This window comes from Mytilus californianus, unplaced genomic scaffold (assembly GCF_021869535.1).
Source record: "Mytilus californianus isolate M0D057914Y unplaced genomic scaffold, xbMytCali1.0.p SCAF_4, whole genome shotgun sequence".
Lineage (NCBI taxonomy): Eukaryota > Metazoa > Mollusca > Bivalvia > Mytilida > Mytilidae > Mytilus > Mytilus californianus.
The window spans coordinates 90,380,425-90,403,602 of NW_026262690.1; the positions used below are offsets into that span (position 1 = coordinate 90,380,425).

Here is a 23,178-nt window from a genome sequence, read left to right on the forward strand (position 1 = left end):
TAAAGTCATGAAATATAATGAACCAAGTACAATAACTTGTCAGAAATTGACCTAAATAACAATATAATAAAGTCATTCAAGCATGAAATGTTGCTGTATACCACAAAACTATATGTATATATATATATATATATATATATGTTGTGAAATATCATTTGCATACCACCAGTTTTTTTTAAGTGTATGGAAAGAAATTTTAGTTCTATGTTTATGTGTTTGCTTTGTAATAACGGTGACCCCTCCTACACTAATAGAAAATACCCCACAATGAAGCAAACATAAGAAAACAGTAAAAAAAAAAAAACATGTTCCTCCCTCAGCTGGAGATGGAAACATTCTTAATTTTAAGTGGCAACATTTTTACATACCATCTAGTTTGGTAATACCATGTTTTCTGTATTTCAATAATTCTTGTATTCTTTCTTTCAGATCTTTCTCTTCTAAAATGAAAATAGATCGTAAACTGATTTTTTTAATCAAGTGCCACATTAGTAAGGGTATCTGCTTTTGTTCAAATTAATTCATCATGTTTCAATGCACCTACATGTAACTCAAACTTTTCTTATGTTCCATATGTTGTTATGAATCTTGCGATTTTTTTTACCACAAAAAAAAACTCAAACTAGAACCTTCTCACCAGACGCCAACAAGAATATATAGCCACTTCTATAATGAGAAGGCGCTGGCGGTGGATTGGACATGTCCTACGGAAAGAGAAAGGGATATCACTAAGAAGGCACTACACTGGACCCCAGAAGGTAAAAGAGAGGAATACCTAGAATGACACAGAGGCGAAATTATGTGGCAGAGGCTAGTCAACATCAACACAGATGCCAAAGGAATCCAGGGCAATAAGTAAGTATATGTTGTTACTGTATTCCCATCCTCTTTTCATTGAACGTGACCTCACCAATCTTATCTCCAAAATTGTACTTACATGAGCAACATGACAGGTGCCACATGTACCTTAGATCAACCCCAGTTTTTTGGTGGGATTCATGTTGCGTAGTCTTTAATTTCTATGTTTTGTTTTGTAGACTGTTGTTTGTTTTTTGCTACGGCATTGCAAATTGTTTTGACTTATATGAGTTTGAGAATCCCTTTGGTATCCTCTGCCTCTCTCTTTTACAACATTTGACAGAAAAAAGTTCATAATTTTAAGACTGTTCTGTTCTCTATTATGTGCCATCTATCCACAATGCCTTAACAAGATGAATATACTCATCCTTAAAACATAAATCTAACTAAGTTCCTTTAACAATTGGGTATTTAAAACCATGCTTATGAAATATCCCAATTACAAGTAGCGACTGGTGAGACAACTAGATATCATTGAGATGGAAGCCATCTCTGTGGGCCCCGCTTTGAATAATGTGTGGTAAAAAATTTGTATCTTTATCATTGGACATGGGTTGTCAAATGAAACCAAAGTTTTTGACCTTGACCTTTCACCTAGGAAGTTGTACATAAATTATGACACACCCTCTGGCGTTGGTTTATATACATACCAAGTATAAACTTTGAAATCATAACGGTTCTCAAGATATAGAGCGGACACGATCTTTACCATAGGACATGGGGTTGTCAACTAAAACCAAAGTTGTTGACCTTGACCTTTGACCTAGGAAGTTGAACATACATTATGACACACCCTCTGGTGTTGGTTAATATACATGTCAAGTATAAAGTTTGAAATCATAACTGTTCTCTAGATATAGAGCGGACACGATTTGTTACGGACGGACAGATTGATCACTATAGGGCGGCCGCCATTCGGCTGGGCCCTAAATACTCAAAGACTGTGGTCTTCTGAACTATTACAATGAACATGATGAAAGGTGTGATTTCAAAAATCAAGGTTAAACAAAACAAATTAATTAAGTTTCCTATTTATCAGTTTTTATACAATCATACATGTACTGTTGATATAAATGATTTCAAGGGAAAGATTTACATCTTATTCTATAAAACTGTTGTATCTGTAAAAGAGGGACGAAAGATACCAGAGGGACAGTCAAACTCATAGATCGAAAACAAACTGACAACGCCATGGCCGAAAATAAAAAGACAAACAGACAAATAATAGTACAGATGACACAACATAGAAAACTAAAGACTAAGCAACACGAACCCCACCAAAAACTGGGGGTGATCTCAGGTGCTCCGGAATGGTAAGCAGATCCTGCTCCACATGTGGCACCCGTCATGTTGCTTATGTTATTACAAATCCGGTAAATAGTCTAATTCGGTAGGTCACATTTGTGAAAAGGGAAGGGTATTGTAGTTACGACATAAGGAACATATCCGATATCGTAAATTATACATAAAAATAAGAAGACGTGGAATGATTGCCAATGAGACAACTCTCCACAAGAGACCAAATGACACAGAAATCAACAACTATAGGTCACTGTACGGCCTTCAACAATGAGTAAAACCCATACCGCATAGTCGGATATAAAAGGCCCTGAAATGACAAATGTAAAACAATTCAAACAAGAAAACTACCTGATTCATGTACAAAATAATGAACGAAAAACAATTATGATCTACAACAACAAACGACAACCACTGAATTACAGGCTCCTGACTTGGGACAGGCACATACAGAATGTGGTGGGGTTTGTTTATTTTAACCCTATTAATTCTGCAGTTAAATAGCAATTGCTGATGTGCTCCCTTTGGTGCAAATTTGTAAACCATTTAAATTTGGCCAATTGTACATATTTAAAATAAATTGAGCAATTTCTGTTATTACCCAAAAATCAAATAGTTGCACAAGTAAACATCAACCACTATATTTTCTTTGCCACTTTTTTTTACGATGACAATAAATAAATCTTACTTTGTATATTTTCTAAAAAAGTCTCATGTTCAGACAGGGTATGGAACTGTGCAAAAACCTTCATTTTATCTTGGAATTCTCTGTAAAATATTCAAAACATAAATGCAGCAAGAAATATCTTTAAAGAAATAACAATTAAACAAGACGATGAAAACATATTACATGGTAAATCATGTTCAAATGAGGCCAGACAACAAATTTCAAGAAGCTCTTATTTGTGGTTCACTTGAAAAATGTGGCAAATATTTCATACATGACAATCATGCTTTAAAAAATATAAGTATTCTATAAATAGGAAGTTGATGAGCTATAAACCTGAAAACACATCACACGGCATGGCATGCTGTAATGAAGAATGGTAACAAATTTAAGGTAGCTCTGATTTGAAGTTCCTGAGAAAAATTTCATCATAAATTTCATAAGATTGATGGACATACCGACAGACAGACAGTGGTAAAACAGTATATCCTTCTCCTTTGGAGAGTGTAAAAAAAATCATTGTACTCAAGTTGTTGCCATATATCATTCACTGGCTGAGGAAATAAAATAGGTGGGAGTTTACAATTTTCCGATCGACCCTAACGATTTCAAGATGATTTCGTCAAAAACTTAACGCTTACATCAGTTGTAGCAGCCATTAACTTATTTCATCAAAAATATGTGACAGAAATGATCAAACCTGTGTTGAACATTTTGGACCTGTTGAAAAGATCTGACCTGCATCTTTAATACTACTGAATAATTTTTTTTTGCATTGATCAAAAAGAAATGAACGTCAACAAGTCTAATGGATGATATTTATCTAGAGGACCATTCTAATTAAGTTTCAAATTTTATATTTATTTCAATTCCAACCTAAATAATCTGTACAACTTTCAGACTTTATTTAGTTACCAATAAATAGGGTATCAAAATATATTGTACCTTTCTTCTTTATGAATTCTTTTCTTTGGAGTTTGAAATTTTTGTTTCCCTATAGTAGTAGCACTTTGTAAAAGATTGTATCCTCTCGCAAGTCGTTTTCTTCTTTCTCTTTCTTTTAATCTAGTTCTGTACTTTTCTACCTGTGAAAGTTTTACCGCTGAAAAAAATAAGCATTAAAACATTGAACATCATGATTCATAAAACTTTCTATACTTTTTTCAGATTGTTTCAATTCAGGGAAAACTGACTAAAGATATAAGTTTAAGTATCAAGTCAATTTTTGTTTTGTTTAGTTCAATACTTGGGAGAAAATTCAATGTTTGTGATGGGTTAATGAATACCATTTCTTTCAAGTGTCAGTGATGTGTTTGTATGTTGCTGTTTAAGGCCACTTTCAGCGACTTTGGCTCTATTATGGCGTTCAATTTTTCATTGGTCGAGGACATGAAAGTATCCAGAGAGAACCACTGACATGACTGACATTTGACAGGTTTACTGGCAATCTAGATGTCAATAAAGATTGGAGTCCAACATACCTTGCCACAAATAGGATTCGAACTCACGACCTCATAGATGACAGGCCTGAGATAACTGTAAATGAAACACTTAAAACCACTTGGTCCCCTCAAAATGTGTGGGTCTTTTAACCTGCATGCAAGTGCTAAGCATAAAAAATCTAATGAAAATATAAGAAGAATGTGTCTGACGATACGAATGCCCCCAATGCTTTCCGATTTTCAAAGTTAAAAAGGGGCACAACTCTAGAACGCTTTGTGTATGAGTTGCATAAAATTTGCATGAGAATAAGATTGTTGAAACCAAAATGGGACAGACGGAAGGTCAAAGGTAACACTTAATGACCCGTTGCCTACAGCAGGGGGATAAAAATGTATTTTAATCAAATGCATCTGAAAATACATATGATTATTTCAACCGAAATAGTATTCTGTAAAGTGTTAGTATAAAATTTTAAAGATATTTGAATTTGAATTTCTGTTGACTTCTTCACCATGAATTTTTTCAAACCCCTGATAGAAGGAACCAACATCTATTCATTAATGTACATGTATTATCTGTAACAGTATTCACCATATCCGTAATACTCACCTATATCAATGTCTTCGTCATCATAATTATTGGCTAAACTACTAATTAAAATTTCAGCATCATTGTCGTGTTCCTTCAAAATACACAAACAAATTAAACTTGCTGCACCATAAAGACAGCAATGTCACAATAAATAAATACAAAAATCCTAGAAAATGACATTTTTATGATTTTTTAAAAAAATTGTTCGACAGTAACTGTTGTTGTTAAAAGTTTTATAGTTTTTTTCTATCAAAATTGACTCGTGCATAAAATCTACTCATGATTTTGATAAGGAATTTTGAGGTTAGAGTACATAAAATCTACTCATGATTTTGATAAGGAATTTTGAGGTTAGATAAGTGTCTTTAAGAGCATCTATAAATCTTTAATTTAAGGGATGTCAACTCAGTGAAGAGTACTTGCTGGGAAAAATATCTACGAAATGAGAATACAATTATACACAATTTATTCTTTGTGGGTCATTGTCTGATGAATGTTAAACTTTCTAAATAGTCATAGGAATTATATACCATAATAAATTTACTACATGAATTAATTAAGTAAACAACAATCTAATAAATAATTCAATAAATACTTACCAAATAGTTACATTTTGTAATCGTAAAGAAAACACATCAAATTTACAACATCAAATTTACAACAGTGTGATGATTAGAAGTCACACATACTTTTAACCACTAAGGGTCACCATAGGGTGCAACAGATTTGATATGATATTGTCTATTCTTTAAGGGAGTGTCCTGTGTTAGGTAAACAGTCCTGCAGGTGAAACATCTTAACCTCTAAAATGCAGTTAATTGCCCTGGGTACAAAAGTCATCTGAGTACAGATGATGCAAAGTCAGATTTGGACTTGTACGAAATCCTATGAAACTTTGTATGACAGAGTCAATGTCTGATAAAGGAACAACTAAGGTCAGTAAAATTCAAAGAACAAGAATGTGTCCATAGTACATGGATGCCCTACTCGAACTATCATTTTCTATGTTCAGTTGAAAGTGAAATTTGGGTCAAAATTCTAATTTGGCATTAAAATTAGAAAGATCATATCATAGGGAACATGTGTACTAAGTTTCAAGTTGATTGGACTTCAACTTCATCAAAAACTACTTTGACCAAAAACCTTTAACCAAAAGCGGGACAGACGAACGGATAGACGCACAGACGGAAAAACATAATGCCCCTAGGTGGGGCATAAAAAGATGCTAAAACTCACTCTTTCAAAATCATCCCTTAGAGGCATATATCCAAGTTCTTGTTGTTCAGGAAGACTAAGTTCTACAGGTGATACAGGTTGTGTTATACTTGGAGACAAAGGACCTAAAAAAAAATAAGAAATTCTGATTAGAGCTTTTAATGATATAATACCTTTCAGTTGTCATTAACATATCTGACAATCTCATAAATTTACCATTTTTACTGTGACTTGATTATCAATGTTCACTTTCCACCTACTGCAGTTTTTTTTCAAAATTCTGACCAAATTGCAATTTGTTTCATCAAATCACACTGTTCAACTGGTCAGAAAATTTAATAAACTGCTGAAAAGAAATAAACTCAAGTCTTCAAAGTGATAGAATAAACCATACTTACAATCCTATAAGATTTGAATTCCACTTCATGGCTAATGTTAGAGTGTTGCTAAAAATTGCTATACATATTGTTATTGTAATGAGTCATTTGAAAGATGAGAAGTAGTCATTTTTGAGCTGCTTAGCTACAAAAATGTCTTAACTATTAAAGTTTTCATACTATTCCTTTTAAGAAATATACAAGAATCAGACATCAGTCTAAATTAAAACATTTTATTTACAGTAAAATGTATGTGTTGTCTATAAGTTTCTAGGTGGAGATAATCTAATATCTAATTTTCATATTGATTTGATTCAATGTCTTATCTATCTTTAAAACTTCGTGAATTCATATTTCAGCTAAAAGTATATTTCACAGAGTATTTTAAATTTCAAAACTTAAATTGGACACTTTTTTTACAATTTAAAAATTACTTCCTAACCTTTTTAGCGACCCATTACAATAAATATATCCTTTAAAATTTTAGTCCATTCTATTGTTATCATGAAGTGCAACTAAAATCTTATAGAATTGTAAGTTTCCCAAGCGGCGTCAACATTCAATCACCTTAGTCTAATTAAAGTGCTTGTGGAGCACTGAAGGGCAAAGATTGCTTTCATTTAACCTAATATATACTTTGAACTGGAGTTATCTTCCTTTGTTCATAATTGTACATTTGTAGTTGAACCTATTTTGATAACTGTTGCATACACCATGCACATCTTATGTATTTTTTTTAATAAAACAGTTTCCTTGACAAGTATGGTATATTCAAATACACATCTTTTTGTAAAATTGAATATCTGAGCTTCACATATCATTTAAAGGGGCATTAGCTGTCAAATTCATGTTCACCGATTTCACTCAAATTTTCATATTTTATTTATAACATACTAAAACGTATATCCAAATTATAAATAGTCTAAAATAAACAATTTACACTGCATGGGCTCAATAATATGTATCAGCATTCCGTGTGTATATCAGTCTAGATGCCATATAATTAACCATCAAAGTGACCTCGGCCCTGCGTTCTCCCCAGAATTTTTAAATAGCACCATGGAAATTAACATAGCACTGGTTTTCCAAAAAACATAGCACCATGGCCCCAATACATTCTATTATAAAATCATCCAAGATAGCACCATGGTAGAAAATATAGCACCAGGGAAGCAAAGTGCTTTAAAAAGCCCTGGGGAGAACACTACTGCTCAGAAGACTGCTGATGGTCATATTCATATAACCCGATATAAAAAAAAATATAGATATAAATAGATGGCGAACACATGCAATTGGATTTTTCTAGGTCTGTTTGATTTCATATAATAGATTAAAAAAGTAAGTTAATCATAGTTTTTACCTGTATAAGAATGAGTTTTTGTGGATCAAATCAGTCAACCAAATGGTTTACTCTTGTTTCACTTTCAATGTTGACATCCTTTTCCTTTTAATAGCTGAACACGCCGTTTATGTGTGACACATCTCAGCTAAGGGGTTAAATTGAAGGTCACACAAATAAGGATTCAATGAGGTTGAATTATTTACTTGCAAGTGAATAATTAATCAGTGATGTTTCTCAGCTTATTTTGAAAAAATTGAACCCAACAGGACGCTAAAAGAAAATTATTATTTCGCTATTTCACTTTCATTAATGATTGAAATAACCATTACAATTAATTTGCCAAATACCATCACATATAGTGAAAAATCCTGAATCAACTATGTTATCTTTGCACATACCTCCATTGGGACATGTATGATCTTTTATTGCGTCTGCAGCATCTGGTCTGATTGTGACTGAAAATTAAAGAAGAATACTAGTTTACAATTCCTTTAAACTTGTTGAAATTGCCTATGTATTCAGTGTTCTCCCCAGGATTTTTCGATAGCACCAGGGTAACGCGTGTCAAAATGATTTGTACAATATGTTGTGTCGAGTTGCATCGCTTTTTTTTCTTGTTAGTTTTTGTGTCATTACCTTTTTGTCTTTTGTTTTGTTTACTGTGTTATGTAGACTTTTGGTCAAAAAATTACTGGTAAAAAAAGAAGTAAATCAATAAACAGTTTGTATACTTTAATTTCTTTTACAGCCGATTTCATTGAGTGTGTAGGAATAGGTATTATCTTTGGTTAGCTTGCTTGTTAGCTGAACCGTGAAGTCATTATTAGGTTAGGTAAACTACCCTCCTTTATGAGTAGACTAGTCCCACAGATAACCAATTCTATCTGTCTGTCGGACTAGTCTACTCATAAATGAGGGTAGTTTACCTAACCTAATGACTTCACGATTTAGCTAGCAAGCAAGCTAACCAAAGATTTTACCTTTTCCTACACACTCAATGAAATCGGCTGTAAGAATAAATGAAAGAAAGCACTATTAGTCTTTAAACTAAAGTCATTTTTTATATTTTGATCAAGCCAATTTTGTCCTGATACTTGTAGTTACACTACACATTCCCCATTTTTGTTAGATTACACCATAACAATTAAATTTAAACAAGATTAAATTTGAATGCAGAACCTTTAGTAAATTAAAAACTATTTTCCATAGCTTTAGACATGATTCTTTTAAACAACAATAAAATTATTATTAGAATCTTTAATGTGTTACTCCGTAGACAGACATGAAGAGTAAATTTATAGTACACACTATACTTATACATGGCAAAAATATCTCAAACACAATTTTACAATTGCCGATCGCCCACAAGACTAGAAGGACACCGGATTTTATTATAATCTATCATTAATACACATACTAATTTTATGCAAATAATATCTATATACATATAAACAATATTCAAGCTTTCAATATGAATTGAAAAAAATTACTCTGTCATAAACGAACCCGCCGGCCAGGAAAAACCAACAACCAAGTTACCTTAGTCGATATAGAAACCTGTGTCCAAACCCTAATGCTCAGAAGATCGTCTCGAGAGGTGTACATTGGACAGAACTGAAAATTGGCTTATGTTTACATAAACAAAATACAACAAAATGTATACTGTTAAGCAATATACCTACATATAGTACAAAATAAGAAAGAATCAAACAATAATGAACCAACATTATATCTGAACTTGACCAGTTCGAAGTTGGCGAGAGAATGGTCTAATTGGGAAATTAACCCGCGAAAAATGACCACTCACGTCATACTACAATTAATATCACGTGTCCATACATATATATGAAAGAACCATTAGTACAATAATTTTCTTCTATACTTCGAAACGCAGAAAATTATAATTATCTATCTATAAACCCATTTATCATATCTAGCTGAGTTCCAATCAGTGTCTAAAGACTGGGTCTTCTTCATCACAAATCAGATACAGGTTTGAAAATACTACCAATTATTATAGTATGTCTGTGCATTTATGAAAGTATGATTATCAAAAATAATTTGCAATATATTTTTGTTGGTATGTTCAAAGAAAGTTTTTATCCTTAAGGTAACATTCTTATATAATTTTGCATTCAATTTGTACTTTATTTCTATTTTCAATGATAGATAATATTTTAGGAGCACACATTTGTAATAAGCTAAATCAGGGGAAGTAACTCAACACATTTAAAATACGCAAATTATTTATGACCAAAGGCTGGATTAATAGAGTTAATCATTTTGTTAATTAACAAATGTCTGCTTGTCCCTTACAAGTCTGATCATTAATTATGATCTCTTAATTAATTAAAACACAAAAGAATCATGTACACTTTGATTAGGGACTTTCCGTTTTGGATTTTCCTCAGAGTTCAGTATTTTTGTGATTTAACTTTGTACATTGATTAAATCCAATCTCAAAAGGTAAATCGATCATGTGGTGTAAACAATCTAGTTGTCAGAACTGGATTGAACTGGTTTGAACTAGTCAACTTTCATTTGAAATTTTATACTCCATGGAAAAGGATTAACAAGTCGTTTTAAACTTTACCGAAAATTTTAGCACCACGGAGAAAAATTATACATCGCGGCAAAAACGATACCACCATGATAGAAAATTATACATCGCGGGCCCACCGTCCTTTAAGGGCCTGGGGAGAACAATGTGTATTTACAACAAATCAGTTTGTCAATGAACAAAGTAACAATTTTCAACACATTTATCATCTATTGTGTCACTTTAATGAAACAAGTTAGCAATTAAAACTACTGATACATTTTAAGTTAGTGTTCAAAGAAATCCTCAAAAAAACGTTGTGATCAGCCCTAAAGACAAAACACATACCCTTACATTTAAACTAAGTACTGTCTCCTATAAATGTGACTATTGTTTTTTTCTTTTTTTTCTACAATTCTGACTACTCTTCTCTTATTTTAGCCATGAAGTCATTAAGTTATTTCTTATCTATCACCAGTTTCATTTTCAATTCTGGGCTTTTATACAGTAGAAAATTTATTTTTGCAGATAAAATAAATAATAAATCATGTCTAATAACAAATACCTTTTCCAACACTTCCTGATACAAAAAATGTTACATAATGGTCTTCACACTCTGAAAGTAAACACAGAAAAAATGTTACATAATGGTCTTCACACTCTGAAAGTAAACACAGAAAAAATGTTACATAATGGTCTTCACACTCTGAAAGTAAACACAGAAAAAATGTTACATAATGGTCTTCACACTCTGAAAGTAAACACAGAAAAATTGTTACATAATGGTATTCACATTCTGAAAGTAAACACAGAAAAAATGTTACATAATGGTCTTCACACTCTGAAAGTAAACACAGAAAAAATGTTACATAATGGTCTTCACACTCTGAAAGTAAACACAGAAAAACTGTTACATAATAGTCTTCACACTCAGATAGTAAACACAGTAAAAGTTAACAATTAGGAATTTCAAAGCGTTTGATGTTAATAGAGAGACAGAGAGATGTAAAATAAGTCTTTACTTCTTCTACATTCAGGCTTTCTTTCAAAATAACAGAGGTACATGTAGGAAGAAGCAAAATAGTCAACAATATTACATTAAAAAAATGTTCCATGTTTTGCACATATATTATCTGTCGATGGTTCCATTGGCATAAACACAAAATTTTTTTTTTTCTTTCAAACTTTTTATTTAGGTGGTGCATAACACTACAGGGAGATAACTCTGTAAAAATCAGCTAAACGTTTGAATCACATTCTATTATTGAGGAAATATTAATCTTCTCAATGATCAAAATTAGTGTTTGTCAAACTGCTATATATCCAATGAATTTTTTCTAATAAAGTGTGTTTCAAGTTTTTTGGAATTTTTATATTTTTGTCAAAGGGTCAAAGTAAATATTTTGTCAAAATTTTGTGAAAATTAAACGAGCCAAATTAATTTAGTCAAGGTGTTTGGTACCACCTTAATATCAGACAGAAATGAAGGCTTGAGAGACAATGCAATGCAATTTCCAATATAATTAATATTACAAGGGCATACACATGTAGCTCTTTAAAAAATAATTGGTTGACACTGATTTTTAAACTTGTCCAAGACATTCTTGATATAAGCCTATGATATAACTTTCATAAAAATCCGGCAAGAATTGTACACATGAGAGTGCTAACAATGCAATTTTCCATATAATTTATGATTCCAAGGGACACAACTCTTTTGAAAATCATTGATCGGTACTGATTTTTAATCTCATCCAAGACATTGCTGAAATAAACCTACAATATAAGTTTCATAAAAATCTGGCAAGAATTGTACAAATGAAAGCGCTACCAATGCAATTTTCCATATAATTAATGTTTCCAAGGGTCATATCTTTTTTAAATATTGTGCATCAGCAAAAGAACTTAGTATGCTAAGCGGTGTATGAGAATTCTGACATTTAGACATTTCAAGTCCTTCACTACATGATAGCTTTTTAGTCCCTTGCACAGCTCATTGTGGGGGGACATAAAATTACCAAACGTCCCTACATCTGTCCCTCTGGTCTTGTTAGCTCTCTCATGTACAATTCTTGACAGATTTTATGAAACTAATATCATAGATTTATATCAGCAATGTCTTGAAATGTCTAAATGTTGGAATTCTCATACACCGCTTAGCATACTAAATTCTTTTGTTATAATAACTTTAATCTTGTATGATGAGAGGGTGTGATGCTGAGTAAAACAGACAGGCAGTCAATAGTTTCTTCCAACTCCTGAAAACATTGTTTTATGAACAGACAAAGGGGCTAGAAATTTAATTTTAAATGAAGTACCAACAAAATGTACATGAAAGTGAACTGTTTTTAATTAAACTTTGCATTTAACACTCGACTTGTCTAAATCTTTCATTAGTATATTACATTTTTGTTCATATAAACAATTTACCCGAGATTTTTGTGGATTTTAGTTTTTTGACATGTTGTTTATTTTGTGATTAACGATGTGTTTACATGTAAAAAGGAAATTAGCTATAATTGCCAATGAGTCAAGTATCCAACAGATCCAAATAAAATGGGTTTAAGTGACTATCAACTACTGTACAGCCTTCAAAAATGAGCAAAATCCATATTCTATAGTCAGTCATAAAAGACCCCCTGACATGACAAAATGTAGGTCTCTTGTATTTTTTTCTGAGTTTTTGATTGACAGGAATTTAATTATGATGTCAAATTCTTTGCCTTTCTTCAGTTTTGCTTTATTTAAAGAATGTCTGCAAATCACTAGAACACACTACATGTAGTATGCAAATCACCAGAAAGGACATAAAAGTTGCCATAAGTATATTACAAAAATCACCAAAGAAACCAATTTACACATCAAACATACGTTATTTTTCCCTCCCCTGTACACAGCTGAGTTTTAAATGTTTAACTGTTAAATACCATATTTTTTTTGTGGTTTTGTCTCTAAATTGAATTTCTTGAGGATTGTTTTTTTAGGATCCCAGCTTGTGAAAGTATTTGTAGGTTACATTTTAGTAATATGGATATAAATTTGTGTATAATATATCTCTCCATGGAATAAAAGAAATTAAAACCTTAACGAAAATTTCTGCTTTATCATTTTCTCAATAAATACCTTCAGCAGTTCTCTTTTCCACATGATTTGCCACATCCTCCCTGCAAAAGATATAAGCATTTGTTCATATACTGTAAATTTGGAAATTATTGCGAGGTTTTTAATAATGTGAATAATGGGACTAGGTGAGTATCACAACAGTAAGAACTTGTTTTCTGAAATCTGATACATATATCTCCATGACCTGTTTTTTTTTTAAGGCGAACCACCATTCTTAAATTCTCTTCCACCACGTCAAATGATCTCACCATTGTTAAAATATCTGCACTATGATTGATAGGTGTAGTCAAAATTTGTTTTCGCTTCTCTAGCTGCAATTTAGTTAGCAATTATAATTATAATCAATTGGATAACCCCTATTGTATTATAATCCAAAGGGTCCTCCTGGTTACTGTTTTAAAGCCATGAGAGATCTGGCTTACGATCACTTATCACGTGTACAGGTAGTTCGATACACTTGACAGGAGAACACTTGATGAAGAGAGACGATTAATTGCATTTATATTCATTGACTTTTCAGGAAATGCTTATGATAATTTAACTTAATAAACAGCTGTGCCATGAGCGCATGATACGCCCCATCGTCTTGTGTGTGAATTTTTATGCAATAAGCATAAATAGTTTCTGACATACGGCGTGACATGCGAAAACCCCCCCTTTTTTTTTTACAAAAAACTCAATATCTCTAAAATAAAATTTTGAATCAAAACCAAAAAGTATACAGATCTTAAGATTAATATAACTAAGAAGTGTAAAATTTTAAGCAATAATCATAAATCGTTTTTGAGATACGGCGCAACATGTGAAAAACCCCTCCCCCTTTTTTTACAAAATACTCAATAACTCAAAAATAAAATTTTGAATCATCACCAAAAAGTATAGAGATCTTAAGGTTAATATAACTAAGAAGTCTGTAATGTTTTAAGCAATAATCATAACTGTTTTTGAGATACGGCGCGACATGTGAAAAACCCCTCCCCCTTTTTTAACAAAATACTCAATATCTCTAAAATAAAATTTTGAATCATCACCAAAAAGTATACAGATCTTAAGATTAATATAACTAAGAAGAGTGTAAAGTTTTAAGCAATAATCATAAATTGTTTTTGAGATACGGCGCGACATGTGAAAAAAAACACACACCTGTTTTAGTTACTAAGTCCCGTAACTCAAAAAGTTTTAATCTTATTTTCACCAAAAAATATACAGATCGTTTGACCATCATAAGAAACAACTATGTTAAGTTTCATGAAATTTGGATAAGTCATTCTCAAGTTACGGTGCGACATGTTTACGCCGGACAGACAGACGGCTGGACGCCGGACATTTGTATACCATAATACGTCCCGTCAAAAATTTGACGGGCGTATAAAAATTTAAATTTAAATTAAATTACACAGAAATTTTTTTAGCAATTCAAACATGTGCTTTCAAATTAATTGATTTACGCAATCAGTACTAAATTGGTCGATTTTTTTATCTGTAAGGAACCTTAATGAAATTTTTAACTTAAGATACAATATTAAGCATTGAAATTTTCTTAAAATGATCTTATTTATGGTTTGTTACATCAGCTTTGATTAGAAACTAGAATTTTGCAGTGGAACAATGTAAATTTCAACACTACTAATGTTGATAAAAACAAAGAATATGCGACACCTATGTACAAATACAGATCGAGGAAAAAATCCATTTATGACAATAAAATTGCACTAGACTCAGAGGTGACAAAGTATTGAAATAGACACTCGTTAACAAGTATCTACCACCATTTCAACCTTTTAAAAAGAATATTAAATGAACATATATACAGTGCAGCAGATTAGCAGAACAAGATTTTTCTTTAGTAACCGTAAATTATTATTTGTCTTTACAATTATCTTATGAATTACATATCTGGAACCTCTACCAACTACTAAAAATGCCACCAGGACAGTGGTCTAAATTACTGGAGAATATCTGATTATCATAAGAAAAGGGATTGCACAACTGTTGTTAAAGTGATTACCTACCAGTTGCCAAATCCATACTGTTCCACGGCATCTAAAAGCATTGTTTCTTCTGCAAGAGTCCATGGTGTATCAAGTTCAAAAGCTCCTACTACGTAGTCACTCTGAAAAAAACAATTTCACAATTTAACTGTTATGTCAAATCTTTTGTATGAAATCAAGACCTTACAATGAAAAAAATAATTTCGCAAATAACCTTAACCACCATATATATATATATATATTGTAATTGAAAAAGCATTGACAGGATGCAGGTTTGATACATGCTTAACAGCATGAAATCAAATGATCCTCGAAAACAACTTTTTGGGGCAGAGAACCCTTTAGCTGCTGTCTTTTTTTAATGAATTTTGTAACCTTGAAATGTATGTGGTATGTCTTGTCGTGCATTTTCATATCTTTTACAATATGTTAATGATTTCAGAAAAGGTCATCAAATTACATTATCTGATGTCAGTTCTGTCCTTGAGATGTTTTACCATTATTCATTTGATTAAAAAGGATCCTAATAAAATTGAGAATGGAAATGGGGAATGTGTCAAAGAGACAACAACCCGACTATAGAACAGACAACAGCAGAAGGTCACCAACAGGTCTTCAATGCAGCGAGAAATTCCCGCACCCGGAGGCGTCCTTCAGCTGGCCCCTAAACAAATACATATACTAGTTCAGTGATAATGAACGCCATACTAAACTCCAAATTGTACACAAGAAACTAAAATTAAAAATAATACAAGACTAACAAAGGCTAGAGGCTCCTGACTTGGGACAGGCGCAAAAATGCGGCGGGGTTAAACATGTTTTTTGAGATCTCAACCCTCCCCCTATACCTCTAGCCAATGTAGAAAAGAAAACGCATAACAATACGCACATTAAAATTCAGTTCAAGAGAAGTCCGAGTCTGATGTCAGAAGATGTAACCAAAGAAAATAACCAAAATGACAATAATACATAAATAACAACAGACTACTAGCAGTTAACTGACATGCCAGCTCCAGACTTCAATTAAACTGATTGAAAGATTATGTCTTCATCATATGAATATCAGGCACAATCCTTCCCGTTAGGGGTTTAGTATCATACCATCATAACATATATGATAAGAACATAACCCGTATACATACATGTACATGTATGTTACAAATACTCTGGCCAACTTCTCAATATCTCCATGAAGGATTTTATAAATAAAATGCATCTCTCTTACATTTAAAAAGTGTTTTAAACTTAAAACAATATAATTTTAAGTTAATCTCATCTACATGTATATAGTGAAGTGCCATTTTGACTAACTGAGTGTCTGATTTAGTTGAAATATCTGGGGATTTCAAACTTCTGTTACACAAGATTCCAATTTCCCTTTCATGAATGAACTGCCCAAGTTGACCTGGGGTAATTCTGGGGAAAGCACTTCATGGAACATATTTGCTTTGTGACAACAAATTTTATGGGAAAAGCACTGGTTGGAAGATCATGTATAAGCGAGATCCTTCCATGGGGTAACTGCAATAGACTTTCACATTCATGAATTTTAAGGTACAGTTCTGATGTCACAATGCTTTTTTTATTACATCACAGTAAGAATCGCTTGTATAATGATGTCAATAGACAATACACCTATCTCAAGTTGTTTTTAATGAATGAGTTACACATGTTGACCCAAGGTTAATCAGCGTCAATAACGACATCAAACAAAAAGGTCTTACTGTGACGTAGCAAATTTACGGGAAAGTGCACAAATTCAAAAGTCGTCTATTACATCAACTGACTTCAAGTCACCAATAAAATTGAGAATGGAAATGGGGAATATGTCAAAGAGACAACAACCCAACCAAAGAGCAGACAACAGCCGAAGGCCACCAATGGGTCGTCAACGCAGCGAGAAAATCCCGCACCCGGAGGTGGTCCTCAGCTGGCCCCTATATAAAATTGTGTACTAGTTCAGTGAAAATGAACGTCACACTATACTCCAAAACAAATAAATGAACTAAAATTAATAAACATACAAGACTAACAAAGGCCAGAGGCTCCTGACTTGGGACAGGCACAAAAATGTGGCGGGGTTAAACATGTTTTGTGAGATCTCAACCCTCCCCTATACCTCTAGCCAATGTAGAATAAAAAAACACATAGTAATATGCACAGTAAAACTCAGTTTAAAAGAAATCCAAGTCCGATGTTAGCAAAGGTAACAAAGAAACCAAGTAAAATGACAACGTTACATAAATTAACAAAGTACTACTAGCAGTTACTGACATGCCAGCTCCAGACCTCAATCAAACTGATTGAAAGATTATGTCTTCATCATATGAAAATCAAGTACAATCCCTCCCGTTAGGGGTTAAGTATCATACCATCATAAAATTTATGAGAAGAACATTAAACGTATCATGCCAACAACTGGTTTTAGAATAAATGTGTTTATTTCCGATGCAAAGACCCTATGAGTGAATCAATATTAATACCAAAATATGCAATCCTTAAAGACTTGACAACAGTATCATAACTATATCCTTTCTGAATAAGTCTGTTTAAAGGTTTGGTTAACTTTTGTGCTTTGTAAAGAATATTACCATAAAATATTGGATGTGAAATACCTTAACGTATAAGATGTCTGCATGTTGATTTATATTTACAAATGATGCCCTTGTACCGATGATAAAATTTAGTAAATGTTCTGACTAGTTTGTGATATCGAAAAACCTGGTGTAATAATTTTTCAGTAATATAGAGATTTCTTTCGTTGAAATCAAATACGTTGTTACATACACAAGTGAATCGAACAAGTTGAGATATGTAAACACCATAAGATGGTGACAAGGGAACGTCACCATCTAAAAATGGATAATTAACAATAGGAAATGAAAAATCATCTCTTTTATCATAAATTTTGGTATCAAGCTTCCCGTTAAAGATACAGATATCAAGATCCAGGAAAGGGCTGTGTTCATTGTTACATGTAGTATTAGCTTTATTTAAAGTCAGTTCGGCAGGATAAATTTCTTTAGTGTACATACTGAAGTCATAATTATTGAGAGCCAATGTATCATCTAAATATCTAAAAGTGTTATTAAATTTTTGAATCAGATGTTGTTTCGATGGGTCTTTGCTGATTTTAGTCATAAATTGTAACTCATAACAATACAGAAACAGGTCCGCAATAAATGGTGCACAGTTAGTCCCCATGGGAATTCTGATAACTTGATGATATACGGAATCTCCATAGCGAACAAAAATGTTATCTAGTAATAATTCAAGGGCAGTTATAGTATCAAAGCAGGTCCAATTGACATAGTTCTTTTGTTTGTTGTTAATTAAAAATGAATTAAAAGAGTTTGAACATATATATTCGCATTCAGACTTTTCAAATGCCCATTTAATCAGGTGTGTGAATTTTTTCTTGATAAGATTATGAGGCAAAGTGGTATATAGGGTAGAAAAATCAAAACTTTGAACAGATTCGAAATCACCAATATAAGCATGCAATTTATCAAGTACTTCCTACGAATTTTTGACACTCCAAAAGTAATTAATTCCACTTTTTTCAAAGGCCTTATTTGAACAATTTATTACCAGGTTTTTGATTGTACCAAGTGTACTAGTAAGTAGAATAGATAGTTTAGTAGTGGAACAATGGCTTGAAGACGAAATAAATCTATATTTGTAAGGAGTTTTGAGCAGCTTCGGAAACCAGTACATAGTTGGAACTATCATTGTATTTGGTTTTGCTTGTAAAGAGGTAGATAAAACTTTATGTTTGTTACAGATGTCATATTCCGAAAATGGAGTCAGTTGGAATGTTGGTGAATTCTTGATTTCCTTTTGTAGAACCTCAATGTAAAATTTACGTCAAACAATAATAATGATATTGTTAGCAGCCTTATCAGCTGGGACAAAAACATATTCTGTGGCGATTTCTTTTAGCTTATGTTTGATATGAGAAATTGGGCTATTATATATATATGGTTGTCATTAGGAGTGAAATGATCTTTAAAATTTTGAAACCTATATCAACTATGTTCATTACCGAATTAAAAAAGAATCTAATGATTTCTTGTCAGCATTTTCTCGTTTTATCCATTTAGAGCAGTAAGTACGGAGTGAGTCGTGGATGATGTTACGACACTCATTCCAATTAACAATTGACGGGGGACGATATTTAGGTCCTTTACTGAGGAATGATTTCATCTCTCGGTCACGAACGATGTTAAGGTCTCCTGTTATAACATGGGAATTTGGGCCATAGATGTATTCAGAATTACTGCAATTTCATGAGGTACATGTAGGTGTATTGTCCCTAATATTAACATCTTTACACACTTCGCTGTAATTAAAGACATATTTCCGGGTAGATTTTTTGTAAACATAACAAATAAGAGGGAGTTCAGTATTATCAAAATAGCCAGGAATTTGTTCTTTAACAGAATAATCATTAAAAGTACCGGCAATATTTACAAATTGACATATTTAATTTTAATAAAATGTTTTTTGTGATCTTCAGGGCAATCAATTTTGGGAAACAAATTAGAATAACAATATGCAATTATAATTTGGACGATTTCATACTTAGGACTGCAATATGGAATTGTGTTACATTCCTCCAAAATTTGATGTAATTTATTAACAGGCAAAGAACAGAGCTTGGTTAATAGATAATGTCTACCTTTTTTTTTAGAAATAGAAATTAGGTCCAAAATATTTGTATTTTTGATTACGAAATTTTCTTTGATTGCGATTTATTCTACGCCCATGAGAACAGTTTTTACGAACTGTTTTAGAAACTATATCCAAAATGTTAACAGAATCTGTTCTAGATATATTACCAATTCCCATGATATTGTCATTAAGACCGAGAGGATAGACTGTCTGTTATTTTTTAATCCAGTTTAATTCAATTACTTTTCGTGATCGTACAAATTTTGAATGAGATTCCCCAGGCTGCTTATTAACTACTTCTAAAGGTTGCACTGTTAAATATTTAAAAGGATGATTGTGTTTCTTAAGGTGTTGATAAATTTATGATACTTTTGAATTTATGGGGTCTTTTAAAGCGATAAACGTGTTCTTGCGTGCGTTTAGATAAATATCGTCCAGTTTCACCTACGTACTTAATACTGCATCCCGGTTTGTTTCATGTGAGTAAATATATAATACTGTTAGTTTTTCAAGTGATATCAGTTTCATTGATATTTGTTATTAAAAATGTTAGCGACTGTAGTATTTTTAGATAATCGATTTTGAAGATTGAGACGTGTAGGTACCCTTTGAACGAGTTTAGTATTAAGTATTTTTCCATTTCGAAGTTTCATGATTTGTTTTTTTGTTATCAATTTTACCAATTGAAAGGAGCAAAGAATGGCGTCCAGAATATGAACCAGCACACAGGAATATAATAAAGTAAACATGATAAAACTGTTCGGCTAAAGACGTCAAACGCTATCCGTCATTAAGTACCCGACAAAATACGTTAACACCAAAACTTGAGGTGAAAAAAAAGACAGGGTATATCAGGGTAGCGCCTAACGTCTGACTTAATAGTAGAATGGGGCTGAATAGTGAAAACAGTGTTTTAAATAAATATTCCTAAAGTAATGAACATAGAGATGTTCTCGCTCGGACACACACTCCATTTACTAGTATACTATAAGAGCATAAACCTGAAGCACGGGGAGGCACTCTACTGTCTCCACACGGCACTAAAGACAAACTTTGTAAAATATAAAATTGAGAATGGAAATGGGGAATATGTCAAAGAGACAACAACCCAACCAAAGAGCAAACAACAACCGAAGGCCACCAATGGGTCTTCAAAGCAGCTAGAAAATCCCACAACTGGAGGTGGTCGTCCTCAGCTGGCCCCTATATAAAATTGTGTACTAGTTCAGTGAAAATGGACATCACACTAAAACTCCAAAACAAACAAATGAACTAAAATTAAAAAATATACAAGACTAACAAAGGCCAGAGGCTCCTGACTTGGAACAGGCGCAAAAATGCAGCAGGGTTACACATGATTTGTGAGATCTCAACCCTCCCCCAAGCATCATTGAGCATATTATAAACCTATAAATTTTATTTTTGTTTTCGGAAAATGTTCCATTTATATTGTGGAAAATTATAACAAATATGTTTCTGTTCATTGAAATGTCCATTTGTTATATATGATAAAATTGATTCATGCAGGACATTAACTAAGGATTTCAAACATTTCTATTTATAGATGTAGGATCTCCACTGGGTATCCCCAATCAAAATGTACATACCACCAACTTGTATTCATGTACTCTTTTATGACCTCCAATCTCAGCACCAAGTGAATAGCACTGAAAAAAAGGAAACAAAAAATAGTATGTTTTTAAATTATAAGAAAAAGATAATTGTGGCCAACAAAAGAGATTATGTGCATCAAATAGGCACGCCAGTGACGTCATACTCACCTGTAAACAAAGGTCAAAGTCTGTACAATCTGTACACTGTACTCTGAACCCTGAAATTTCAATCTGGCAGCAATTACAGCGAACTTTAGACATTTCTTATTGTGGATGCGCGTCCTAGAAATAAGGATGAATTGAACAGATCATACAATTTGCTCTAAATGTGACGCATCTTTTCAAAATATTTTGTGGCGGCTCATCTTTTGTTCCGACTTGCTAAATCATGACGTCAGTTTTCTCCCATGCTTCCCAAGTACTTCCGGGTTATGGAAAAAAATATTCGCTTTCTGTATAGAGTTAACGTACTTTGTTTTAATCCAACAATCAACTCATATTGATTACGATCTAGGGGGTGGATCCAGAACCTCGATGTCTTGGATGGGGGGGGGGGGGGCACCATGAAACAAAAATTAGATATTTGTTTAGAGATGTATAAATATGCAAGTGCGGGTGGTAATGGACCAATGGTTGTGGTGCCCACTGGTGGGGTGTCAGATCAGCGTTTCTATATCTTTTAATTTTTTCACCATTTCACTGTATTCTTTATTCTTTGATCTCTATTATATTCGTCCTAAACATGCATGAAATATTTGCCACTGGACATTAAGCAACCAACAATCAATCAATCTATTCTTTTTATTTCATCATCTCTTTATTCTGTTATCTCAGTACAGCTTTTGGTCCCGCTCCTAATCTAACTTTGTTGCCCATTATTCTCTTATATGTAAACCCCTTCATATCCTCATAAATGGTGACCCATTCATAGCCTCATACATGGCAATTGAAACAAGACAAATATTCATATATTAATTTACTGTATGCTTGGACTAATAGATAAAAGTCCCAGATTATGTTATAAAGTAGATATTATATTAATACAATAGCATTTTATTGATGATTAATACAATGCCAATTCATTTTTTTTTAAAAGGGGGGAGGCTTTTTTAAAACAAATTGTTGGTTGCCTTTGAAAACAAGAGGGATAGGAAATACGACATTCAGGTAAATAAATCTCGTATGATATTGAAAAAAAAATATTTTGTTGTTGAAGAAAGCCACATAAAAGACAGTTTCGAGAAAAAAAAATCATTGAATTTCATAAGAAATGGTAATGTGAGTATTCTGTTATGAAGACATATCCCATATACCAACATTCTTGACACTAAACATCTATTTGTACCTATCTTTAAATCTTAATCTGTAATATTGTATTAAAAACCAATAAAAATATTCGTACTTTTCCAATCAACATGTACACGTAGTTTACATAAAAGCTTTTGC

General features: G+C 32.5%; 1 protein-coding gene across 1 annotated transcript in view; it reads right to left on the bottom strand.

Moving 5' to 3' along the window:
• Positions 1-22,145, bottom strand: part of LOC127698812 (transcriptional adapter 2-beta-like) — a 36,071-nt gene extending 13,926 nt beyond the window's left edge. The window contains exons 1-11 of the mRNA XM_052202498.1: positions 21,901-22,145; positions 21,727-21,786; positions 15,467-15,567; positions 13,455-13,495; positions 10,897-10,947; positions 8,191-8,247; positions 6,095-6,198; positions 4,877-4,949; positions 3,770-3,926; positions 2,846-2,925; positions 369-440 (exon numbers count right to left, since the gene is read on the bottom strand). Of these exons, the coding sequence (XP_052058458.1) occupies positions 369-440; positions 2,846-2,925; positions 3,770-3,926; positions 4,877-4,949; positions 6,095-6,198; positions 8,191-8,247; positions 10,897-10,947; positions 13,455-13,495; positions 15,467-15,567; positions 21,727-21,786; positions 21,901-21,993 (889 nt within the window). The 5' untranslated portion in view covers positions 21,994-22,145. The remainder of the gene's footprint in view (positions 1-368; positions 441-2,845; positions 2,926-3,769; positions 3,927-4,876; positions 4,950-6,094; positions 6,199-8,190; positions 8,248-10,896; positions 10,948-13,454; positions 13,496-15,466; positions 15,568-21,726; positions 21,787-21,900) is intronic.
• Positions 22,146-23,178: the final 1,033 nt, after the last annotated feature.